Consider the following 20,910-nt stretch of genomic DNA (forward strand, 5'->3'; position numbering starts at 1 on the left):
CCCACCTTACCAGTTTTCGAATTTCTCTCATTGATTTGGTTCAAATTAAAGTTAACACACCTAAATCTTTTGTGATATTTTATTTTTGATGTTCTTTTAAAGTTGCACTTACGAAATTTTGATTAAAAAAAGAATTTTACTTAAAGAAAAAGAAAATCAATTTGTATTGAAAAAAAAGTAGTGACAAAAATAAGTGCCCACTTCCTTCTTGGCCCCAGAAAAGATGATTTAAGAAAAATAAAAAGCAATTTAATAGTTAATGTGTCCTCCTTTGGCCTTAAGGACTTGCTGGAGGCTCTTCGGCATGCTTTTCACCAGGTTTTGTAGGTGTTGTGGATCTAGTTCTTCCCAGGCGCGCTCCAAGGCTTCAAAATAATTATTTTTGTTGGTAACACCAGTTTTTTCAACCCTAGCATCGAGAATCGCCCACAAATTCTCGATGGGGTTGAGGTCTGGGCTTTGTGGAGGCCATTCCAGCGGTTTAATCCGACAAGACCGGAAGAAAGACTTGGTCTTCTTTCCAGTATGCTTCGGGTCGTTGTTCTAGAGAAATATGAATTTCTCTTCAAGGCCCGTCTGGATCAGCGAAACCTCCAGATTTTCCAGCAAGATGTTAATGTAGGAATCTGCCGTCATTATTCCGTCGATTTTCACGACGCTTCCTACTCCACTCCATGAAAAACACCCCCAGACCATCACATTTCATCACATCACACTTCCATGCGTCACCGTTCCTTGGATGTGGCGCTCCTGAAGCTCGAGCTGTCTAACCGAGAGCGGCGGGCTCGTGTGTGATGCAGAGCACCACATCCAAGGAACGGTGAAGCATGGAGGAGGAAATGTGATGGTCTGGGGGTGTTTTTCATGGAGTGGAGTAGAAAACCTCGTGAAAATCGACGGAATAATGATGGCAGATTCCTACATTAACATCTTGCTGGAAAATCTGGAGGTTTCGCTGATCCAGACGGGCCTTGAAGAGAAATTCATATTTCTCTAGAACAACGACCCGAAGCATACTGGAAAGAAGACCAAGTCTTTTTTCCGGTCTTGTCGGATTAAACCGCTGGAATGGCCTCCACAAAGCCCAGACCTCAACCCCATCGAGAATTTGTGGGCGATTCTCGATGCCAGGGTTGAAAAAACTGGTGTTACCAACAAAAATAATTATTTTGAAGCCTTGGAGCGCGCCTGGGAAGAACTAGATCCACAACACCTACAAAACCTGGTGAAAAGCATGCCGAAGAGCCTCCAGCAAGTCCTTAAGGCCAAAGGAGGACACATTAACTATTAAATTGCTTTTTATTTTTCTTAAATCATCTTTTCTGGGGCCAAGAAGGAAGTGGGCACTTATTTTTGTCACTACTTTTTTTTCAATACAAATTGATTTTCTTTTTCTTTAAGTAAAATTCTTTTTTTATCAAAATTTCGTAAGTGCAACTTTAAAAGAACATCAAAAATAAAATATCACAAAAGATTTAGGTGTGTTAACTTTAATTTGAACCAAATCAATGAGAGAAATTCGAAAACTGGTAAGGTGGGCACTTTATTTTGCCTCTCACTGTAGCTCTAGCAACCACAAGTCTTGGTTTCTTTGACTTAAATATTCCCCGAGTCGTTTATTGCTATACGCAAGCAGGAGGAGAATGACACTCACCCAAGTTGAGGTTTGAATAAGACGTAAAGGGATTCTGGGGTAATATTCACCCTTGAGGCAAAACAACCCCACGGTGCCTCTTATGAATATTTGTAAAAAAATTGGAAAAGATTCGTCAAGGGCGGATAGGAGTGACCCACAACATGCGATTTTACAAATCCAACTTCCAGAAAAATGTCTAAATTTTTCTAAAATATTTGTAGAATCCCCGAAAAGTTGTTTTACTCCTGGGGTGCATATCACCCCTGATACCCTTATTATAAGCTTTAACATGAATAACTATGAGAAATACTTCACTCTTGAAAGAACAGCCTATGATCAAAAGAAGGAAAAATCTCCTATGAAAATTTAGGCAAGTGTAATGCATATAATAGTTTTATCAGTACAACTACAAAGAACTTCCGATGATTTAAAGGTAAAATTCCCAATTAAAATATAAGCTGAACTATTTTCAATAGTATAACTCGAATGAATAGCCTATGTGCAAAAGAAGGAAAAAATCTGATGAAATCAATAAAACCTTATTACACCTTTGGTAGTCCAGAGGCGAATTAACCGTTACCTCTGAGTCTTGTGCGGAGTTGTGAGGAGTTCACAACTTCGTCCTGAATTAATGGGTCGATTTTATCATTCTCTCAGAGCTCTTATAGAGTGACAAAAAATAACGTCCCGTCACATTATGAAAAACAACAAATTAAGCTAACTAATAACTGGCCACACTAATGAAACCTACATATCAGAGGTGATGTTATTTGATTTTTATTTTCATGATTCAGCCAAACGGCATTCGGCCAAGTGGCCGGACACCGAATTTTCAGTACTACAAAGTGTACACATCAATTTTTTTTACGATGATTACAAGAGTAAAGTAGGTATAGGCCAACTTCTTTATTTTAACGAATCGTGAGTTGGTATGTTCAGCAAAGTTGTAGCAAATGATAAGAGTTGCTCAATATCAGTCATAACAGCGTATGGCTGATTTACATAAACTATTAATATCAGTTGCGAGCTACAGAAAATATATTGAAATTATGTCAAATGTCCGTTATGCCAAATGACCCTCATCTTTCACTTAGTTAAAAATTATGCCAAATGTCCGTTATGCCAAATGGCCCGCTCCCCTTTTACTTCGATGTTCGTTGTTGTGTTCTGGTCCTTTATTGGTACGGTTTGGGTAATCACTGTAATCTACGTATGATTTTCTCCACGTCAGGCTTCGTAGTAATCGCATATCCTAACCCCTTGTTGAGGTGTGTCAATTGTTCCACTGTGAACTGCTGCGTCGAACGAAATCTTCAATGGGTTCTACCATCGGAGTAGGAACGCGGTTACCTTCCGTCGTCTTGAATGCGGACTAGTTTTTTTTCCGGTGTAACCTATTCTTCCTGTCGGCTTTGCACACTTCCGCTCGTTTAACCTTGGAATAATGATAATTCTTCCGAATATTCCTGAGGCAATTTTAAATGCAGAAAATAGCACTTCGTCGTCAGCTTTTCCAGTTTCGCGTAGTGGGATTTAATCGATGCTATGATGTACTCTTTCTCTGCTGCCTTCACATTATGTTGTGGAATATGGGGACCCATCTTAATCCTATGGGTAATGGGTGTTAGCTTTTCTTTCAGACATTTCTTCGGAAATGCCACGTCCTTCTGTTGTGCTTGAATTCAAGTGTTTCTCATGGTTTGAAGAAAAAGCAGGCATGGATGTCGAAATGTTACTTTATCAAAAAACTCGTCCAGACGAAAACGTTCGAAAAAAGTGCTCTTTATTTCCGACTTTATTAACTTAACGTGACAAACATATGCCAGCTGAACTGAGCTGACGCAAGGGTTGATGTTATAGCCTACCAATTTTCACATTTTTCTTCCCTTTTTTTCTGCAAATAGATATACTCTTAAAACTAACACTTACGTTAGTAAACTGGTTTTGTAGATAGTTTCAATAGATAACAGCGATTACGCGGAAAGCAACTCGTCTCTCTTGCGTTATTTTCCGCTCTTTTGATGACTCAAGCACTCGACGCTTCGCGAGTGCACAACTAATAGATGCTCAGTTAACCTACAACACACGTTCGAAAAATATCTTCGTTTTTTTTCTTTTAGTTAAATTTAAGTATATAAGTAAATATCAATAGAAAATCCGCAAAGGGAAGCGACTGACTAAAGTATGGTGAAATAAGCAGAGACTTAGAATATAAATGAATTAAACGAATTTCACGCACAAGCTTTTGGAACGAAACAAACGGAATTATCAGTTGGTTAGCGCTAGTTATCACGAAAACGATGTAGAAATACGAAGAGATTATGTTAATCGCTATTTGTTTTGTCCTACGTAAATGCTTTTTCTTTTTTACTTATGCTGACTTAATGTGTGATTGTGAAACACTTTAAACTCTCAGTTGGGATGTCCGTCTGTGTGTGTGTGTGAGTGAGTGTGGTTGTGATCTGGTTAAGGATTTCCTCCGGATGAGGATAACTCAAGTGGTCCTGCTTCTTCTCCCTTCCTCATCTGTGCTGCTGTTCTGCTACCGTATTCCTAAGTCTTTCTGTTCTATTCCTGGGCGTTAATCGAGAATTGGGGTTTGGCTGAATTACGTTCAATCGGCCTTTCGAGATTTGCGCTTTCGAACGTCCGGACTTCCGGCATTGGTGTCCTTCTTTTTGGCTTCCTCTTTGGGACTTGGTGGGGCGGCTGGTGTGACGACTTTCTCTTCTTTCTCCTCTTCCTTTGGTTCGCTTTCTTCCTCAGAGTCGGATCCGGAGTTTTTCTCCCCCTCTGACGTTTCGTTGGTTTCGTCTTCCTCTTCCTCATCTTGAACACCGGTTCCGGCTTGTTCGTCTTCATCTTCCAATTCGTCACCCTTGATCTCTTCGGCTATCTGTTCGTTTTTGAGGTTCTGCTTATGTTCGGAGAAGCTCTTGCGTTGGGCGGATTTCGGAGGGAACATAAAGTCAATCACGCAAACCAGGATCAAACCGAGAATGGCACCGAGCAGAATGGTTCCGATGGCGAACAGAGCGTACGATCCCCAGACCGGGAGACCGTATTCCTTGGACAGCATTGTGTTCACTTCCTGTTGAGAGAAGAACAGACAATGGATGTTAGTCAATTCGGTTGACCATCCCAACCCGGACTTACCTTGATGTAGTCTTTACTTACTTTCAAAAAGTGGGACAACTTGAAGAACTGCGACACCAGCGACATCTGGATGGAGTCTGGTTTGCTCCAGGCCGACACCGGTTCCAGCTGTTGCCATTTCTTCTCCTCGATGAAGGTCATCAGCGAGTTCAGATCACGCGGTCCCTTGTACTGGCGGAACTCTCCGTTCAAGACGTGGAAAATGGTTGGCAGAGCCGTCACGAAAAACCTTCCGCTCAGTCCGGGTGAAGTCGTCACGTCGACCTTAGCTGTTTTGATGCTTAAATCGTCAGACCAGGTGGAGAGATCATCCCAGACCGGAGCGAGATTTTTACAGGCTGGACACCAGGGGGCGTAGCTGGAAACGAATTGAAGAAAAGGTAATTATTTTTTCAATGAAAGGGTATTCAACGTTAGATCTAACGGTGACCATTTAAGTACTTAAAAACCGAGTAGGTTTGAAAGCGACATTTCAAGCAATAATAGGGTGATGTGCTAGTATTCATCGTATTAAGCATTGATCAGTGAGACCTGCAATTTTCCCAGTATTGCAGTGAATGATGCTGATCAGTAGACCTGTTCATATTTGAAAAAAATGTCTGGAAATCTTCCGATCAAGCAGTATTCTGAATTCTCATGCTAAGAACAATGCCTGGTCAAATTTTCAGCTCAATTGATAGAGATTTCACTATGCTTCAAGTTAAAAATGTGTTTTTAGGCTTATTTTAAGGTTTGAAAAATCATAACTCAATATTCATAAATCACAATCACTTGATATTACCACCTATTGAAAGCCAATTCTATTTTGTTGAAGTTTGTCGAACACGCCAATAAGATTAAATTAAGTTTAAACATCGTTTGATCGAGATTTGTTCTCCACAGTACCCAGAAATCATGGTTTTCTGAATATGTATGCTTTAAAAAACACACATTGGCATTATTTTTCCAGGCCCCAGTTAACGAGAAACATACATATAAATCTATGAAATCATTAACCATTAACAGCTTACATGTTGCTTTACATAATAAATTACAAAAAATGCCCAAATATCGAAAAACCCATCCCAACCTGATGATAGTTAAATCGTGCATGACACATGTACTGCCGTTATACGCATAATTGTCCCATGTTCCAAAATACGCAATCGAGAAAAACTTGTTTAATGATTTTAACACATTTAGGCCTCGTATTGACCAGGTGTGTGGTAAATTAAATTAAAATTTTGACAATAGTATAAAGAATAGAGTGTTTATTAGAGTCAAGAGTTTGTTTTATGGGAATAAAGTAAATTTAGCTACGAAATTCAAAGTGGGACTGTTATGCCTAGAAATACCGGGATTTTGATGAATTTCTACGCATAACAGTCCAACTGATAGTAGTGACCAATTATGTGCTTAGCATACGGCTGTAGATGACCGTGGTTACGTATAGATTGTACCGAATGTAGAGGACGTATACCCTCAAGACTATGTTAAGGAACCTAAAGAAGGCTCAAGTGACATGTGCCAAACGGAGCCAAGTGTGGGGAAGTGAAGAATTACGATTTCATAGTTTGTGATGAAAAGCAAAGTTTTATGCATGTGTGATAATGAGAAAATGTATGAGTTAGTGAAAGGAAGAGTGGATGAGTAAGTTAGAGAGTTAATAAGATGTAATAAATTCTTATATCGACTCTTCCAGCTGCATGCTTGACAGAAACCCGTCTGCGAATTCAAGGTTATTATGCGGAGTAAATATTTAACTCAAAATTCATGACACAAATCTTCACACGATCTGACATTTCTTTGGACTTTGTTTGCAAAATCATTATATTCGATACATCGCAAATTAAGTTTTAGAACCACTAACATATTTGCCACTAGCACCGAAGAGCCAATTATGCGGAATAACCCAGTATGTGGCCAGGTCATCCAAAACCTTTTGAACTATTCTTCTTTTGACTTGACTTTGACTTCTTCTTGACTTCATCAAGTTTGATATGTCGCAAGATAGGTCTCAGGATCGCCAATATAATGTCCACTTCCTCTGGGGAACAGGGTAGTCAACACAACCTGGCATGTTATCAAGTCATCCAAGAACCTTTAATTACCCTTATTTAGCCTTGATTTGGGAATTTATGAAGTTTGATGTTGCCAGCTAGATTTCAGATCCGACAGTTTAGAGGCCATTTCCCCCAGAGAACCGGGAATTCGGAACAATCCGATATGTGGTCTAGTCATTCAAATACATTTGAACCACCTTCAGACTTGATTTACGAATTCATGAAAATTGATATATCGATGTATAATGACCACTTCCACCAGTGAACCGGTATTCGGAACAACCCAGCATGTGACCAAGTCATCCAAAAACGGTCGAACTATTTTTATTTATACTTGGTTTGCTAAATCATGAAGCAAGCCATGGACTCGAAATTAAAGTGGTTACTGATTCTTCAAGTGGAATTATTTCAGTACTCCCCGTGGTGAATCAAAAATTAAAGTGAATTTCTAATCGTTGACCGCGGTTTCAAAAACTAGAAGAACTGAAAAATCATTGAAAAACGGATGGTAAATAATATTTTGATATTGAACATTTCAATCAAATTTGACGTCAGGCTCACATGAATGATGAATGCATCCTGATAATATACATAAAACAGGTTTTGTTCCACATGGGATGTAAAGCCAACGTAAGAAGATGTTCAAAACGATTTTCCCAAACACCAGCTGATTCTAAATTGACAACTGAATATTTGTTCGAGATCAGCGCAGTTAATTATATAGTGTGACAGTTCACAGTGGTCCAGGAATCAGTTTTACGCGGAAAGATGCATTTTGAGCTTTAGAATGAAGCATTAGACAAAAACAGTCTTCTACAAAGTTGTTTGTATTAGTTAAGCCCTTTGTTTGGTGTTATTAAAAATTAGGGTGGACCAAATTTTCATAGAAATTGTTATTTGTAGAAATTATATTATATATGCTTCAGCAAAGTTATAGACCATTCAATTTCAAGCAACTTTGCCAAAATGCCTACTTTGATTGTGAATATCTCTGATTGGGGCAAACATAAAAAATATCTTTTGACGGCATTCAAAAGACAAAACAAAATTGTATATTATATCAAAAAATTACAGATGTGTTATTTTTGTAACTTGAAATTGAAAGGTCTATAACTTTGCTGAAGCATGTATGATATAATTTCTACAAATAAGAAAGTTAGTTACACAATTCGTATGAAAATTTTTTTTTTCTATCTTTATTAACGAGATTTTTAGCCCTGGGCTAGTTCATCTCGGGACCAACGGCTTTACTTCCCTTCCTAAGGAAATCGTCACTGAAAATTTTTAGTGACTATCTCGGGGATGGGATTTGATCCCAGGTCCTCGGCGTGAGAGGCGTGTGTTCTAACCACTACACCAGGTCCCTCCCCTTTCCTATGAAAATGTGGTCCACCCTAATTTTCAATAAAACCAAACAAAGGGCTTAACTAATACAAACAGCTTTGTAGAAGACCGTTTTTGTTTAATGTTTTATTCTAAAGCTCAAAATGCATCTTTCCGCGTAAAACTGATTCCTGGACCATAGTGCAGTTATGCGTAGAAATAGAGTAGTGGGACAGTTATGCGTGGAAATTCAACAATGGGACAAATTGACTTGGCTTGCTTTTCATTGAGTTTCCGAACAAAGTTAATTTTTAGTAAGTGTTTTATAAAACTATACGTAAACATAAACTGTTAGATAACAAAAAGTCAAAATGCACAAAAAGTAACATGGGACAATTATGCGTATAACGGCAGTGTACTGTCGAATGAATGAATTGAACAAGTTAGCATTGCTTTTTCTTTTCGAGTAATGATTGTTTTGATCGTATTTCACTGACTATTCAGAACGATCTGAAAACAATCATTATCATCGACTGAGAAAAACAGTGCTAACGTGTTCATTTTTTACATTCCTCGAAGCTCGCGGTGGTGTTTACATAGCGGATTTACGAATGTGCTTCTTAATTACCTATTTTTTGCAATTTATATTCGTAAGATAAAAGGTATCTTTAAACGGGTTTGTGTTTTAGAAATACATAGTCATCATGTTCTGGAAATTCAAAATCCTAAATTTTTATACAGTTATATTTTTCAGGGAGAACACTCCCTAAAAATAGTGATTTTCAAGAACCTTGAAACACAAGCCTCAACCAAACTATGTTTAAATTTGCTCCAATCATAAAACCGTGTTCGACAAAAGTTCGTAGAATTGAATAAACTACTATGTAGAGGTATTTCCGATAAGTTTTAATGTTCCGTTCAATAGTTATGAATTTTCAAAGCTTGAAAATAGTCCAAAAACACATGATTAATTTGAAGCATATCTAAATTTTCTACAAATTGACTGAAATTTTGACCAGACGTTCATTTTGACATGAAAAATCAAAATATTGGTTGACTGAGGAACTTCCAGACATTTGAATAGGTCTACTAATCAGGCATTGCAGAATTCGCTCTCATTTGATTTTGAAGCACGATCAAAGCAAGCGAAGAAAAACATCCCATCTGTTGCGGTCTGTGATCAGCAATATATCGCAAGTTGTAACAAGTCTGATAAATAGAAACAGCGAATGAGAGCCCCAAAGGGAGGGCGATGATACAATCAAATCATGATAAATGCATTACTTCTATAGTTTTTCGTGTCAAAGCGTTATTTACTTAGTTGGTCATGCTCTGCATGAAACTTTCTCTTGCCAGGTAGCTTCTAAGAAGTGTACAAGACGTGTTCTGTAAACGGTCCAAATCTTGACGTTTCAAAACAAACCGGGCAATATGCCCCTCCCGTAGAAAAAGTTCCGCAGCGATGTAGAAATGTTTCCAAGGAGAATTCCACCACTTGCTAAGCTTTAAAGAGTTCATTAGCAGTCGTCTTCCGGTAATAGATTTTATAATAAGTATAATCGTAAAAGATGGGCTTCATTTACAACGAGGCTTGCCTATCGGACCCAAAATTTGACGCCAAAAAGCTGATTTTCGATATTTTTGGTATTTCTATTGGTTGTTAATACTTCTTATGCGCAACATAACTTTTTCACGGATATTTAAGATATGTAATCATATTTACGTGTCAATGAAGCCTCAATCCTTTGAAAATGAAGTGGGCGTATTGCCCGGTGGGGGCGTAAAAGTGTAAAACACTTTTTGATGAATTGAAACAACTACAAGTGTTATTTATTACAGGTGCCGCAAAAATGGATAAGAAAAGAAAGTGCTGTGATGAAACCATCAAATATGGATTCACGGTTTTTACCATCAATGGAATCGATTGGCCACAATGTGTATTGTGTAATATCATGTTAGGTGTTGAAGCACTGAAACCATCGAAACTGAAACGGCATTTGGAGCATTAGAAATTGCAAAAAAAAAGCTACACACAATTTGCGAAACTCTAATGAAGCCCAGCATGCTGATTAAATTAAATAGGTGTGTCGACGTAATCCTACTTAATAGGCAGATAAGTCGATTGTTTCTGTTAAATCAAATCAAGTTGACCTAATTAACACCAGATTTCATCGGTCACCCGATTTAATCTGGCGACTAGTCAGTTGATCGCTATGTTAAACTTCTATAAGCGCCAGTGCAACAACCGAAAGATTTTTCAACCTATTTAGTCGGCTGTTGAACTGTCAAATGTTTAATGGGGAAGTTTGTTTTTTTGCGAAGCAAGTGCTGTCAACATGCGATAAATAGCTTTTTCAAACAGCTAAGTGCAAAGACGAATATCTGATATGTCCGAAGACGTTAAAATTTAAGTCTTGGAGGAAATCAAGCAGTCCCATTTATTCGCAATCCAACTGGATAAATTTACAGATGTAAGCTCATGTGCGCAGCTTTTGGTGTTCGCAAAATACGTTCACCTTTATAATTTGAAGGAAGAGCTTCTTTTCTGCAGTGATTTGGAAACTACTACCAAAAGTGATGACATTATGGCTGAGAAAAAAACTTTTTTCGAATCCAATGGTTTGCAGTGGGAGAAACGGGGTTTGTACTGATGGTGCTATGCTTGGATCTAAATTAGGGTTCCAGAAACAAAATTAAAGGCTTCGCTCCTTAAGCTAAAGGTGTTCCCCGATATGTCCTTGCAGACCAGAAATGATTTTGATTTTACCATGTCTGTAGTCGAAATCAGACTGTTGTAAATTATTTCTGTCAAATGTACAAGCAATGTGGTGGGATGTACCGTAAACATAGTAAATTGGTCCGAAATTCCATGGTAGTTTCCAGAATGGGCGTTTGTTTTACAACAGAAAGGTTCCTTGTCACGATGAAAATGGGATAATCGTTGGGTACGTTGCCAAGATTCCAATAGCATTCCTGATAGATTCTGGTGCGGAGGTCAACACCATAAACGTCAAAATTTTCAATAAGTGATGAAGATTGTAGGCGATCGATGTTTCAAATCAAGCAAGGCTCCGATAAATTTCTTAAAGCATATGCAACCCCGGATAACATTGATGTTTCTGCGTCATTCGAAGCAGAACTGGTGATATCTGATGATCGTCCATGCTACATGGAGAAGTTTTATGTGGTAGCGGACTTTGGGGCAAGTGTGCCACCCCTGCTTTATATAAAAACTATAATATTTATTTTCTCTTCGAGCTTAATAATATGTTCCCTTATAATTCACAATACTATAATCAAAATATGATTAATATTGCTCTATTTTTCGCGTATTTACATCAAATTGTGCAAGGACAACCAAATTTGAGTGAATTTTTATAAGATTTCGTTGTTTCTAAATAGCATGGTGAAAGGTAAATTATTACCAGATTTTTCTAACGTACTGTACATCGTGAAACTTTCAAATGTGTAAGTTATTGTGGCATTTGAACGAAAAAAATATTTAGTTTTACATACGAAATCCAGTTTGGTTGAAATGTATACTTATGGGGGCAAGTGTGCCACCTATTTGGTAAACAAGTGTGATGGAGTGAAATTTATAAAAATGTAAACGTCATCAACAAAATCATAATAATAAACCAAAATGAGGCACCAGTAGTAGTTTCTGAAGTATAGTAGGGGATTAACTGACATTGTTGCCCCCCAAAGTGATTTTTTCTCAAAATATTCAATAATAACATGTTTTCCGGCTTATTAAGTACCGTTTAACACATCTTCATCAATATTTTACCGTTATTTAGTGCTGATCTAGTTTAATATTATACATATTCGCCGTAATATAAGGGTAATACATATATTGTATTGAATGGGGACAAAAATAACCATTTTAGTTATTCGAATTGAGTAATAAGGAGTTACGCATGTATTGAACCTTGTTATAAAGCATCCCCTTATTACGGTAAACTTACAATTATTTTTTAAACTATCGATTAGCATCTGCTTTGTAAGTAATATTAAGAGGAAATAAAGAAAATTTCATTACAAGTAGAATTACATGCGATGTTCATTCGGTGGCCGTCTTGCCCCATATGGGTGGCACACTTACCCCATAGTGTCGAAAAATAGGTTATTTTGGATGATATTTGAAAAGCTCCAAAACTTATACTTTTTGAAATAATTTTCTGTTTAAATGACACAGTGGTTATGAAAAGATGTGAAACTAATATCATGAGGCTAAATTGGTGGATTTTATAAGCTTTAGACAAAGTTAAAGAACAATTTGCTTAAGGTGGCACACTTGCCCCAAATTCCGCTAGATAAAGCTAGACTGTTATTGAACAGAAGTACCGCGATAAGATTAATTTGCTTACTCTCAATGGACAGTAATCACGACTTTACCCACTCGACTAAGGAACCAGGACACAGAAAATTCTCCAGAAATTCTGAGGATGATTCTCAAAGTTCCTCGATTATTTTTAGTAATCCAGAAAATTATTGAAAAGCAGAAATTTCAGGAATATCATTTGAAATAATCTTGATAATCTATTGACCAGTGCTGGGAATGGTAATAGTAGTAGGCTTGAATTTCACGAAAATCACGTGGCTCTTCCCAGTACAGTAGTTCAAAAACGTGAATCTCATCAAGTAGCCTATGTTTGGTGCATGAATTTTCAAAAACGTCATTGAAGGCTCTAACAGGGTGGCCACCAAATATCCATTTTGAAATTCCCGCTTTTTTCCCGGTTTTCCCGGTATAATTTTCACAATTTTCCCGGTTTTTAATTGAGGGGCCCAAACGAGAAAGGAAGACAAAATACACAGTTTGACACCATTCGTTTGCAGTGCAGTTTTCGTGATTCAAGTCAACCAGCAAAACAAAAGTGATCAAATTGAAGATAATTGATTTCAATAACGTTGTATGTAAATTGTGGTGAACTTTAGTTTGTATTTGAACATGTTAAATGAATTATTGGAACCACCAGAGTAAAAACCAGAGTAAAAGAAGTTTTTTACTTAACATAAATGCTGTCCGGATTTGTGAACCATGGATTTGAAATCCGGACGCTACACGTTCAACTTATAGTTTGCATCAGTGAAAGCCTATTTTTTAATAAAAATGTGACAAAACCTGGAAGAAATGCTAGAAAAAGTGAATGGTCGTGCGCTAAATTAAATTGTAGTGATAAAATTGATTTTTGATAATGATTGTTTCAGACTATTGGCGTGTGACTACAACCAACATATGTAAGTAACCGAACCACAAAATATTCTTAATAATTCATTATTAAAAGCATTATTATTAGCTTCCCAGTATTATAATAACCAATTTTAAATGAAATTTTCTTAATTTTACTTGAATACAGCTTGCTAAAGTGCGGGTGTCCGGAAATTGATTCAAAAATGTCCGGCTTTTTGATTCACGTGTCCGGATTTGTAAGGTGTGTAAGGTACCGCGGGGCAAGTGGGTAAATGGGGTAAGTGAAAACAATTGATATATTTTACTGAATATGTGAATTAACGTTTTGAACTCATGCGTAAACCTTTGAGGCCATTGAGAACATTACGATAGGTAAGAGAATTCTGAGATTTTTCAGCCATTATTGCATAATAGAGCGAAAAATTGTTAACCTGTCAACTGTTACTCCGTAACAAGTTGGCGGCGTACAATGTTATTTTAATATTTTCAGTGGAAAAAAGTTGCGGAAAATAATTTCCTGCACCACTTCTTAGTTGTCCTCTGTGACAGTTTCAAACTGCAATAAAAAAAGTTTTAGAATTAATTCGACGTAGACCTAAAAATAACTATATTTAAACACCGTCAATTTTCTTATCAGGTGGGGCAAGTGAAAAGTTTATCATTAGAGATTAAATTTGTGTTTTCTCTTTAAGTAGCCATAAGTAAACATGGTTCGCAGCGTTGAAAGCTATTAGAAATCACGGAACTTCTCTAAAAGATGTTGCCAAACATTACAATATTACTATGTCTACTTCGGGCAGCCAATTAAAAGGAAGACGTTGACAGAAAGGTTGCAATATTAGAGAATACACGAAAATCTCGTGGAATGGCTATGTAAAGCTAGTTCAAAACATAAAAATGGGGTATAGGTCCATCCACACAAAAAGATTCTAAATATGTTATTGAAGGATTCCGTTTGATTTCTTCCGAAGAGTTATTCGACGTCATATCCGACTATCTCAAAAACAAATAACGAGCAGTGGAAATTCTACAGAGCAGAAATGCAATTGCTGTCCTATAATGTAAGAACTAACATTGGAAATGTTGCAGTTATAATGTTGTCGAATCATTTCAACTAACATAACTAAACAAAAGAAAATTCAAATGAAAAGAATAACATTTTCTTTGTTTACATGTTATTTATGTTATTGTTCATTAGGAAGCCTTAACAAATGTTAAAGCTAATAGAAATCGTGAATATAACTGTTTGTTTTTGAATTTATTGTTCAAAACGGTAAACTTTTCACTTGCCCCACTTTTGGAGTAAATGAAAAGTAAAGAGACATTTTTCAAAAACTTTTTCTTTATTTTTTTCCTCAATTTTTCATAAACATTAATTTCAGCATGCTGCTTATATTTGGTGGGAGTCAAGCTAAAAAATATACACGACCGCATTTGTTTCAAATTAAAGTCTCTAGAATTTGAAGAATCTCAACTATGCGAATTCCATTACCCACTTGCCCCACGGTACCTTAATTGAAATCAATATTTTTATATTTTACTCGTTGTTTTAACAAGAAAACTAGTTATTTTCATCAAGATAAAAGTTAAAACGATTCGTGCCACGGTAGTACATTAATCAAATTTAACGCAAATATATAGATATTAGTATTAGAACATATTGAACTGCTTAAGCGTCCGGGTATTGATGCATTATGGTACACATGCTTTCGTCCTGATAGCGGTAGGAATGTTGCGTTAATGTATTTGTTCAACAAAGTTTGAATGGTTCGTCACTTCAAGTGTCGACATTATTTTTTTTATATCTCACTGATAATTGTTTATTATAGTCTAATGGTCACTTATAAAATTGAATCCTGTCACCCAACGAACCTCCCCATTTTCTAAACATCCCTCCCAGTAACCTTTGTGGAGATGCAGAGGTAAACACGGTTTTCAAATAGCAAAGGTTACACACTAACATTCCTTTTCCCAATTCCACCTGACAACAAGGGCGTGGCCAGCGCCGTTATTGATCATGTATAATTGGAATTATTGTCTCACTTCGACAGGGCTTTATTTTAAAAGCTACCAAGCCCATATATAGCAACAATATGTTCCTTTTGCGCATCTTCCCTGGCCACGATCACAGGGTTTGACGGTGCCAAAGTAGAAGGTGCACCATAATAATACCCGCTGTGAGGGTGCTAATAGTGATTTTATAATAAAATCTATGGTGATGAAAATTTGAAAATGAAATTGGAAGTGATTCTGATAGTTTTGTTGAAAATATAATAATAATGATGTATAATGATGTGAACTCTACTAATTTAATAAAGGCCATAATACATTTTGCAATCATTTCTCTGAATATAAACATTATTGCCTAGTTCTTCAAACATGCATGATAAACGTGTTACTAATGACAGCGAGTGCAGAAGAATGGATCTAAGTGATTTTGTTTTACTTTAACTTTTTTGATAGTGCTTAATTGTAGTTTGAATAGTAATGACTCTACAGCAACAAAAATAATGAAACATTTAAATTGAGTATCTTATAATTACTTAGTAATGCTAACAGATGGTAAATGGTAATAACAATGAATTTATATGAAAATGGTGTGATATGAAAAGTGATATAATGAAAAGTTGATGAGTGATAATCGGTGATATACGTGATAGTGTCGAAAATAAAAGTGACGATAGTGAGTGATGAAATGAAATGGGGAATGAGGACCTTTTAATAAAACTATTTCGTTCTTCACTTTAACCACTCTAATAGCATTTCAGGCCTTACCATAGTTTGATAGTAGTCTGAACTACTAGACTGCAAAACTACGGTAAGGGCTGATTGCTGCTAGGAGGGTACACAGTGACCATTTGAGCAACATTGCTTAGGAACGTCTGTGTGATGAACGTAATAGAGGCTTATAAAAGCAAATGTTGGGAAGGAGCTTAGGGCAGATTAAGAGTCCCAGTACTACCCCTATCGCTACTGACAAAAAAAAAAAAAAAAATATGTTCCTTTTGCGCATCTTACTACCTTAATCGAAATGGTTTTAATTCATAATCTTGCGTTCAGTTTTTTTCATAAAAATGAAGAGTTCGCTAAAGAAAAAAGTTTAAGGTAGAGCATGAGCATGAGCATGATTGACCGCTCGCAGTTGCTACTCCGTTATTGCAAGAACAGCTGTACTTACACAGGGAACCAACAGACATAACTCGGGATCAGTAGCATCTTGTAAGTACTGGTGCTCTCATTCTTATAACAAACAATATCGGCGACGGCTGCGTCCGAATGCAGGTCAATTTGAGGATGGGAGGAAAATGTTGACGTGTAACTTGCTTTATAGAAGCCAAGGAGGCCTCTGCACTTCCACAAGAAAACACTGGGTATTTGGATATGGGAAAGGATTCGTTTTGGTAAACGATAAAGATATAATTTGAAATGAATACGAAAGCATTTACACGGATGATCGATACCGAGTGCGGTTACTACGCAAACTAACCACAATTGATCCGGATTCCGTCGTTCACCCACAAAGGAGCATGCAACATATTAAGAAAATAAGTTTAAGGTAGAGGTAAAAAAGCCACACATGTTGAAACATTTATCTAACCTTACATATTTGAAATTTTTGAATCCGAAATGTTTGAGTGCTAAAACCTTCTGCAAGAATTCTGATTCAAAACGTCAAGTCCGATAAGTTAGAGAAAAATGTAAGAGAAAAAAAAAAACAAATATTTCTCGCATACTCTGAGATAACGCCCTAAAAGCCATTGGTAACCACGTGTGTAGCTCGTTGTTTCTGAGCAAATGAAGGAATAAGCATCCACACCAATATCACGGGCAGGTAGAGAATGATCTTTTCTTCCCCATAGCGTTATTAAATAATATGAAAATACATTCAAATGCTCAGAAACAACGAGCTACACAAATGGTTACCAATGGCTTTTAGGGCGAGATCAGAAGTTATGCGAGATTTCTACACATTACTAACCAATGCGAAAAGTGAAACATTTCTAAGAAGTACATATAGTGGTGCAAATTAGACTATTTCTACAATAAATTTAATCATTAATGTTCGAAAGTTATTTGTCCAAAATTACAGATGCTTGATAGCAATATCATCAACCATAACAACTTTCTACATTTTTCAGTGGTTTATAGATTGAGAGCTTAAAGATGTTCGTTCAAAATAATTTTCCCGGTGACCATCTCAAATTCCCGGTTTTTCCCGTCTTTTTCCCGATGGATTCAAATTCCCGTCTTTTTCCCGCTTTTCCCGTTTTTCCCGGTTCGGTGGCCACCCTGACTAAAACCAAGAATGCTCATTAAATGATGTGAAAGTGCCTGTAATTATCAATGTCAGCAGATATGATATAAATAGGTATTATATTCGAACTTCAGAAAAATAAATAGCTTTTTCCTCAAAATGGGATTCAGATTTATGGTCCTTAGCGAAGTATTTTTCAGAACATTTTTCAGGAGTTCGATTTGTAATTTTGCATGGATGATATCTTGGGAAATCAGGGCTGGTAGTGACTAACCGTCTTGGAAATAAAAACTTTGGGGATCTCGTAACTGAAAAAATGAAATGAAAACTAACAGCCACCACGACATGCGAGTTTGATTTCGCATTTGCACAGACATTCCTTTAAGAATATTTCTAAGATTTTTTTTAATTCCTCGTGACATTACAGCAAGTGTAACTGCTCATTTTGCTGTAGATTTCTTCCACATATTACTCTCGAGATCTCTTCAGAAGTTTGATTTGTGATTATTTTTTTACAAACTTTCTAATTTTTTTTCTAAGATTCTTTTTAGGTGATTCATGTATTCCATCTGGAAATTTTCTAAGAATCAGGAATCCTTCCAAAAATCGTTTCATTATCAAAAAAAATCCAAGTTCTTCAGAAATTAATCCATTCATTGATTTCCCTAGGACTTTCTCCAACATTTCCATTTAGAGCATTATTAAAATTTCAAAATTCCTTCAGAAATTCCTCCAATTTATTTAATTTTCGAAGGAAGTCTGCAAAGAAATCTTCCAATAATTCATCAAGGAATGTCTCCAGAGAAATGTCAAGGAAAACTTTAAGACTTTTTGGTGAAAATTAAAAAAAAAACGCGGGAATTTATAAATAAAATCCAAGAGTTTTCTCTGCTGAAAAAATTGAATCCTGGATTCTTGATGAAATTCTTCAGAGGTTTTTTTTTTTTCAATAAATTGCCAAGGTTACTGAAATAAATACATTCAATTCTCTGAATAATGTCCTACAACATTTTTTGAAGAAATTCCTTAAAGAAGTTCGGAGAGAATCCCTGAAGAAATGTATATATGAATGATCGAAGCAATAACTGTAATAATTGACGTAGTATCAACTGGCGTGAGACCTTGAATAACTTTCGATGTACTCATCATAGGAAGAATATAGGTAAAAGCCTTGTAAAACTATCGTTTTGTTTCGTGATTTGCCTGCGCTAAGAAGCTAGCTAGGCCATGTATTGTGTTCCTAGTGTTGATCATGCGATATTGAATACGACAATACAGTCAACTCTCCATAGCTCGATATTGAAAGAACCATCGAGTTAGGGAGGTGGTATCGACTTACAGAACACAAATCTAGTGCAACTGAGATCCAAGGAATCACCGAGTTAGCTTTGAAATCCAACTTTTACTATGGTTCTCTAACTCGATATCGAGATACGGAATATCGAGTAAGGGAGAGTTGACTGTTAGTTTTTTTAGTTTTCATATTTTTCCTACAACACCAATATAAAAAGTTTTCAGATGTCGTAAAAGTAATATCGCTAGATTTATTATTCGATTTTATACACATCTCCCTAACTTGATGGTCCCTTCAATATCGAGTTATGAAGAGTTGACTGTATATTTGTTCTTAGTTAATCGACTATTATCACATTTTTTTTTTGTTCTAAACGGAAACCTATTGATTTTGTAGCCTGTGACGAGAAAGGTTGCCGTACCCTATTTGATGCAATCACACCGGCACATCGCTAGCACAAAAAAAGCGATGAGACATTTCACCGATGTTTATCTTACTATTTTGGGAACATTTTGTTAATCGATATGGAATTAGATTTTTTTTGCTTCTGCGAATTTTATACCGGCTTGTCTGATTACAACACAAGCAAGATTGACTGATAAATTTCCCTGAACGCAGTGTTCCTATTTTTAATTTGTGCAATTCCCGACAATCATCTCCCCACCCCATTCAATACTCACAATTCCACCAGCCATTCTTCGGTCAGCATCCGGTCCCAGTTGCTCTCGTCCAGTTCGATCACCTGCGATTTGGCCGCCCGGATTGGACCGATCCATCCGATTGCCCCAAGCACCACCAGCAGCGTCGCAATTCGCCCCACTCGAAGTTGCATCATTTTGTCAATATGCGGGAGTCGTCCTCCAGAAATCCACTAGTTAAACCTCACGACCGGAAAAAAAACGTGGAATTTTCAATCTCGATTTTCCTCCTACTGATGACTGACTGGAGGTTCTTCCTGCACTTGGCACTCTTGTTCTTTGCTGTTTTTTTTCCTCTGCCACCAGCACAGACTCTGATCCTACTTTTCTTCCTCTTGATGTGCGTGTGCCGATTTTTATTTCTTGCAATGATACGTCAGAAAATAATCCGCTTTATCTTCGTTTCTGCACACAGATTCTGCGGTTTTGCGTTTACTTTCTTTCTCACTTGCCGTTAAAAAAAGGTTGAAGCCGCGGTGGATGTTTTGCCACAGTCAAGAAGCACTGATGTGGCGTCGTTTTGTTTTGTTCTCTGCGGGGATGACTGATGCGATGCGATTCTGCAGCTGTCAGCTTTCTGTTTGCTCGCGCGAAGTGACGGTTGGTGAAGGTCGCGACAAAGTGGAGTCACTTTGACGTGAGAAAGGCGTGATGATTGTGAAAATTTTAGTTAAAGTTTACATTATAGTACACTCTTACGTTGAATAATTGAATGCTTTGTATTCTTTTAATAAATTTAATAAGCTTCTTGAATTTTCATAATTTAATAGTTGTTAAAATCGTACAATCTGAATAAGAAGTTGCTATCGATACTCGTTGAGAAAAACTGACTCCACATTTTGAGGCGCAAATCAATTTTGTTTCGTTTTCCATTCGTTCCGGCGAGGACGAGGGGTCTTCGCGAAACATCGTTGCGAATTGATTTTACGAGATAGTGGAGTTCGGAAATGGGCTTCTTGACTCTTGAGAATCACGTTCTCTTTCCTTGCACTGAGAATAGGCCTTTTCATGTGACAGATCCGTCTATGCATTTGTTTACATCGGTGGAGGACCGGTGCTAACACGGGCCTGTCATTTTCATAGAACAACTGTCAAAGTGCTTCCCGATCAGCTGATTTGAGACGTCATGTGAATAGGCCTATAATCCCCATCTACACGGAGACGGAATTCAACTCAATTTTGGGTTGGCAGTTCCGTAGTTGAGCCCAATAACTCAATTTTGGCTAAATTTCCAAGGTCCCCACTAGGTAGTTTGGCTTTAATTCCATTAGAAAAATATACTCAATTTTGGGTTGATTTAACAAAAAAT

General features: G+C 36.9%; 1 protein-coding gene across 2 annotated transcripts; it reads right to left on the reverse strand.

The window, feature by feature from the left end:
- Window positions 1-3,398: 3,398 nt before the first annotated feature.
- On the reverse strand, window positions 3,399-20,179 carry LOC5564319 (thioredoxin-related transmembrane protein 1). 2 transcript variants are annotated; one of them, XM_001648617.2, is made up of 3 exons: window positions 19,584-20,179; window positions 4,793-5,150; window positions 3,399-4,727 (listed from the first exon to the last, which is right to left on the reverse strand). In XM_001648617.2, exons 1-3 carry the CDS (start codon window positions 19,736-19,738, stop codon window positions 4,251-4,253), a joined length of 990 nt encoding a protein of 329 aa, XP_001648667.1. In that variant the 5' UTR covers window positions 19,739-20,179; the 3' UTR covers window positions 3,399-4,250. The 2 variants fall into 2 exon arrangements, with proteins under 2 accessions (XP_001648667.1, XP_001648666.1); XM_001648616.2 differs by having other exon boundaries at window positions 4,814-5,150; window positions 19,584-20,176.
- Window positions 20,180-20,910: the final 731 nt, after the last annotated feature.

This window comes from Aedes aegypti, chromosome 3 (assembly GCF_002204515.2).
Source record: "Aedes aegypti strain LVP_AGWG chromosome 3, AaegL5.0 Primary Assembly, whole genome shotgun sequence".
Classification (NCBI taxonomy): domain Eukaryota; kingdom Metazoa; phylum Arthropoda; class Insecta; order Diptera; family Culicidae; genus Aedes; species Aedes aegypti.

Excerpts from the sequence above, each read along its gene's own strand:
- LOC5564319 (XM_001648617.2), bottom strand. The coding sequence starts at position 19,738 with ATGATGCAACTTCGAGTGGGGCGAATTGCGACGCTGCTGGTGGTGCTT. Across the intron at positions 5,151-19,583 it reads GAAGAATGGCTGGTGGAATT|CTACGCCCCCTGGTGTCCAG; the intron begins GTGAGTATTGAA and ends ATTCGTTTCCAG. Across the intron at positions 4,728-4,792 it reads TAAGTAAAGACTACATCAAG|GAAGTGAACACAATGCTGTC; the intron begins GTAAGTCCGGGT and ends TTCTCTCAACAG.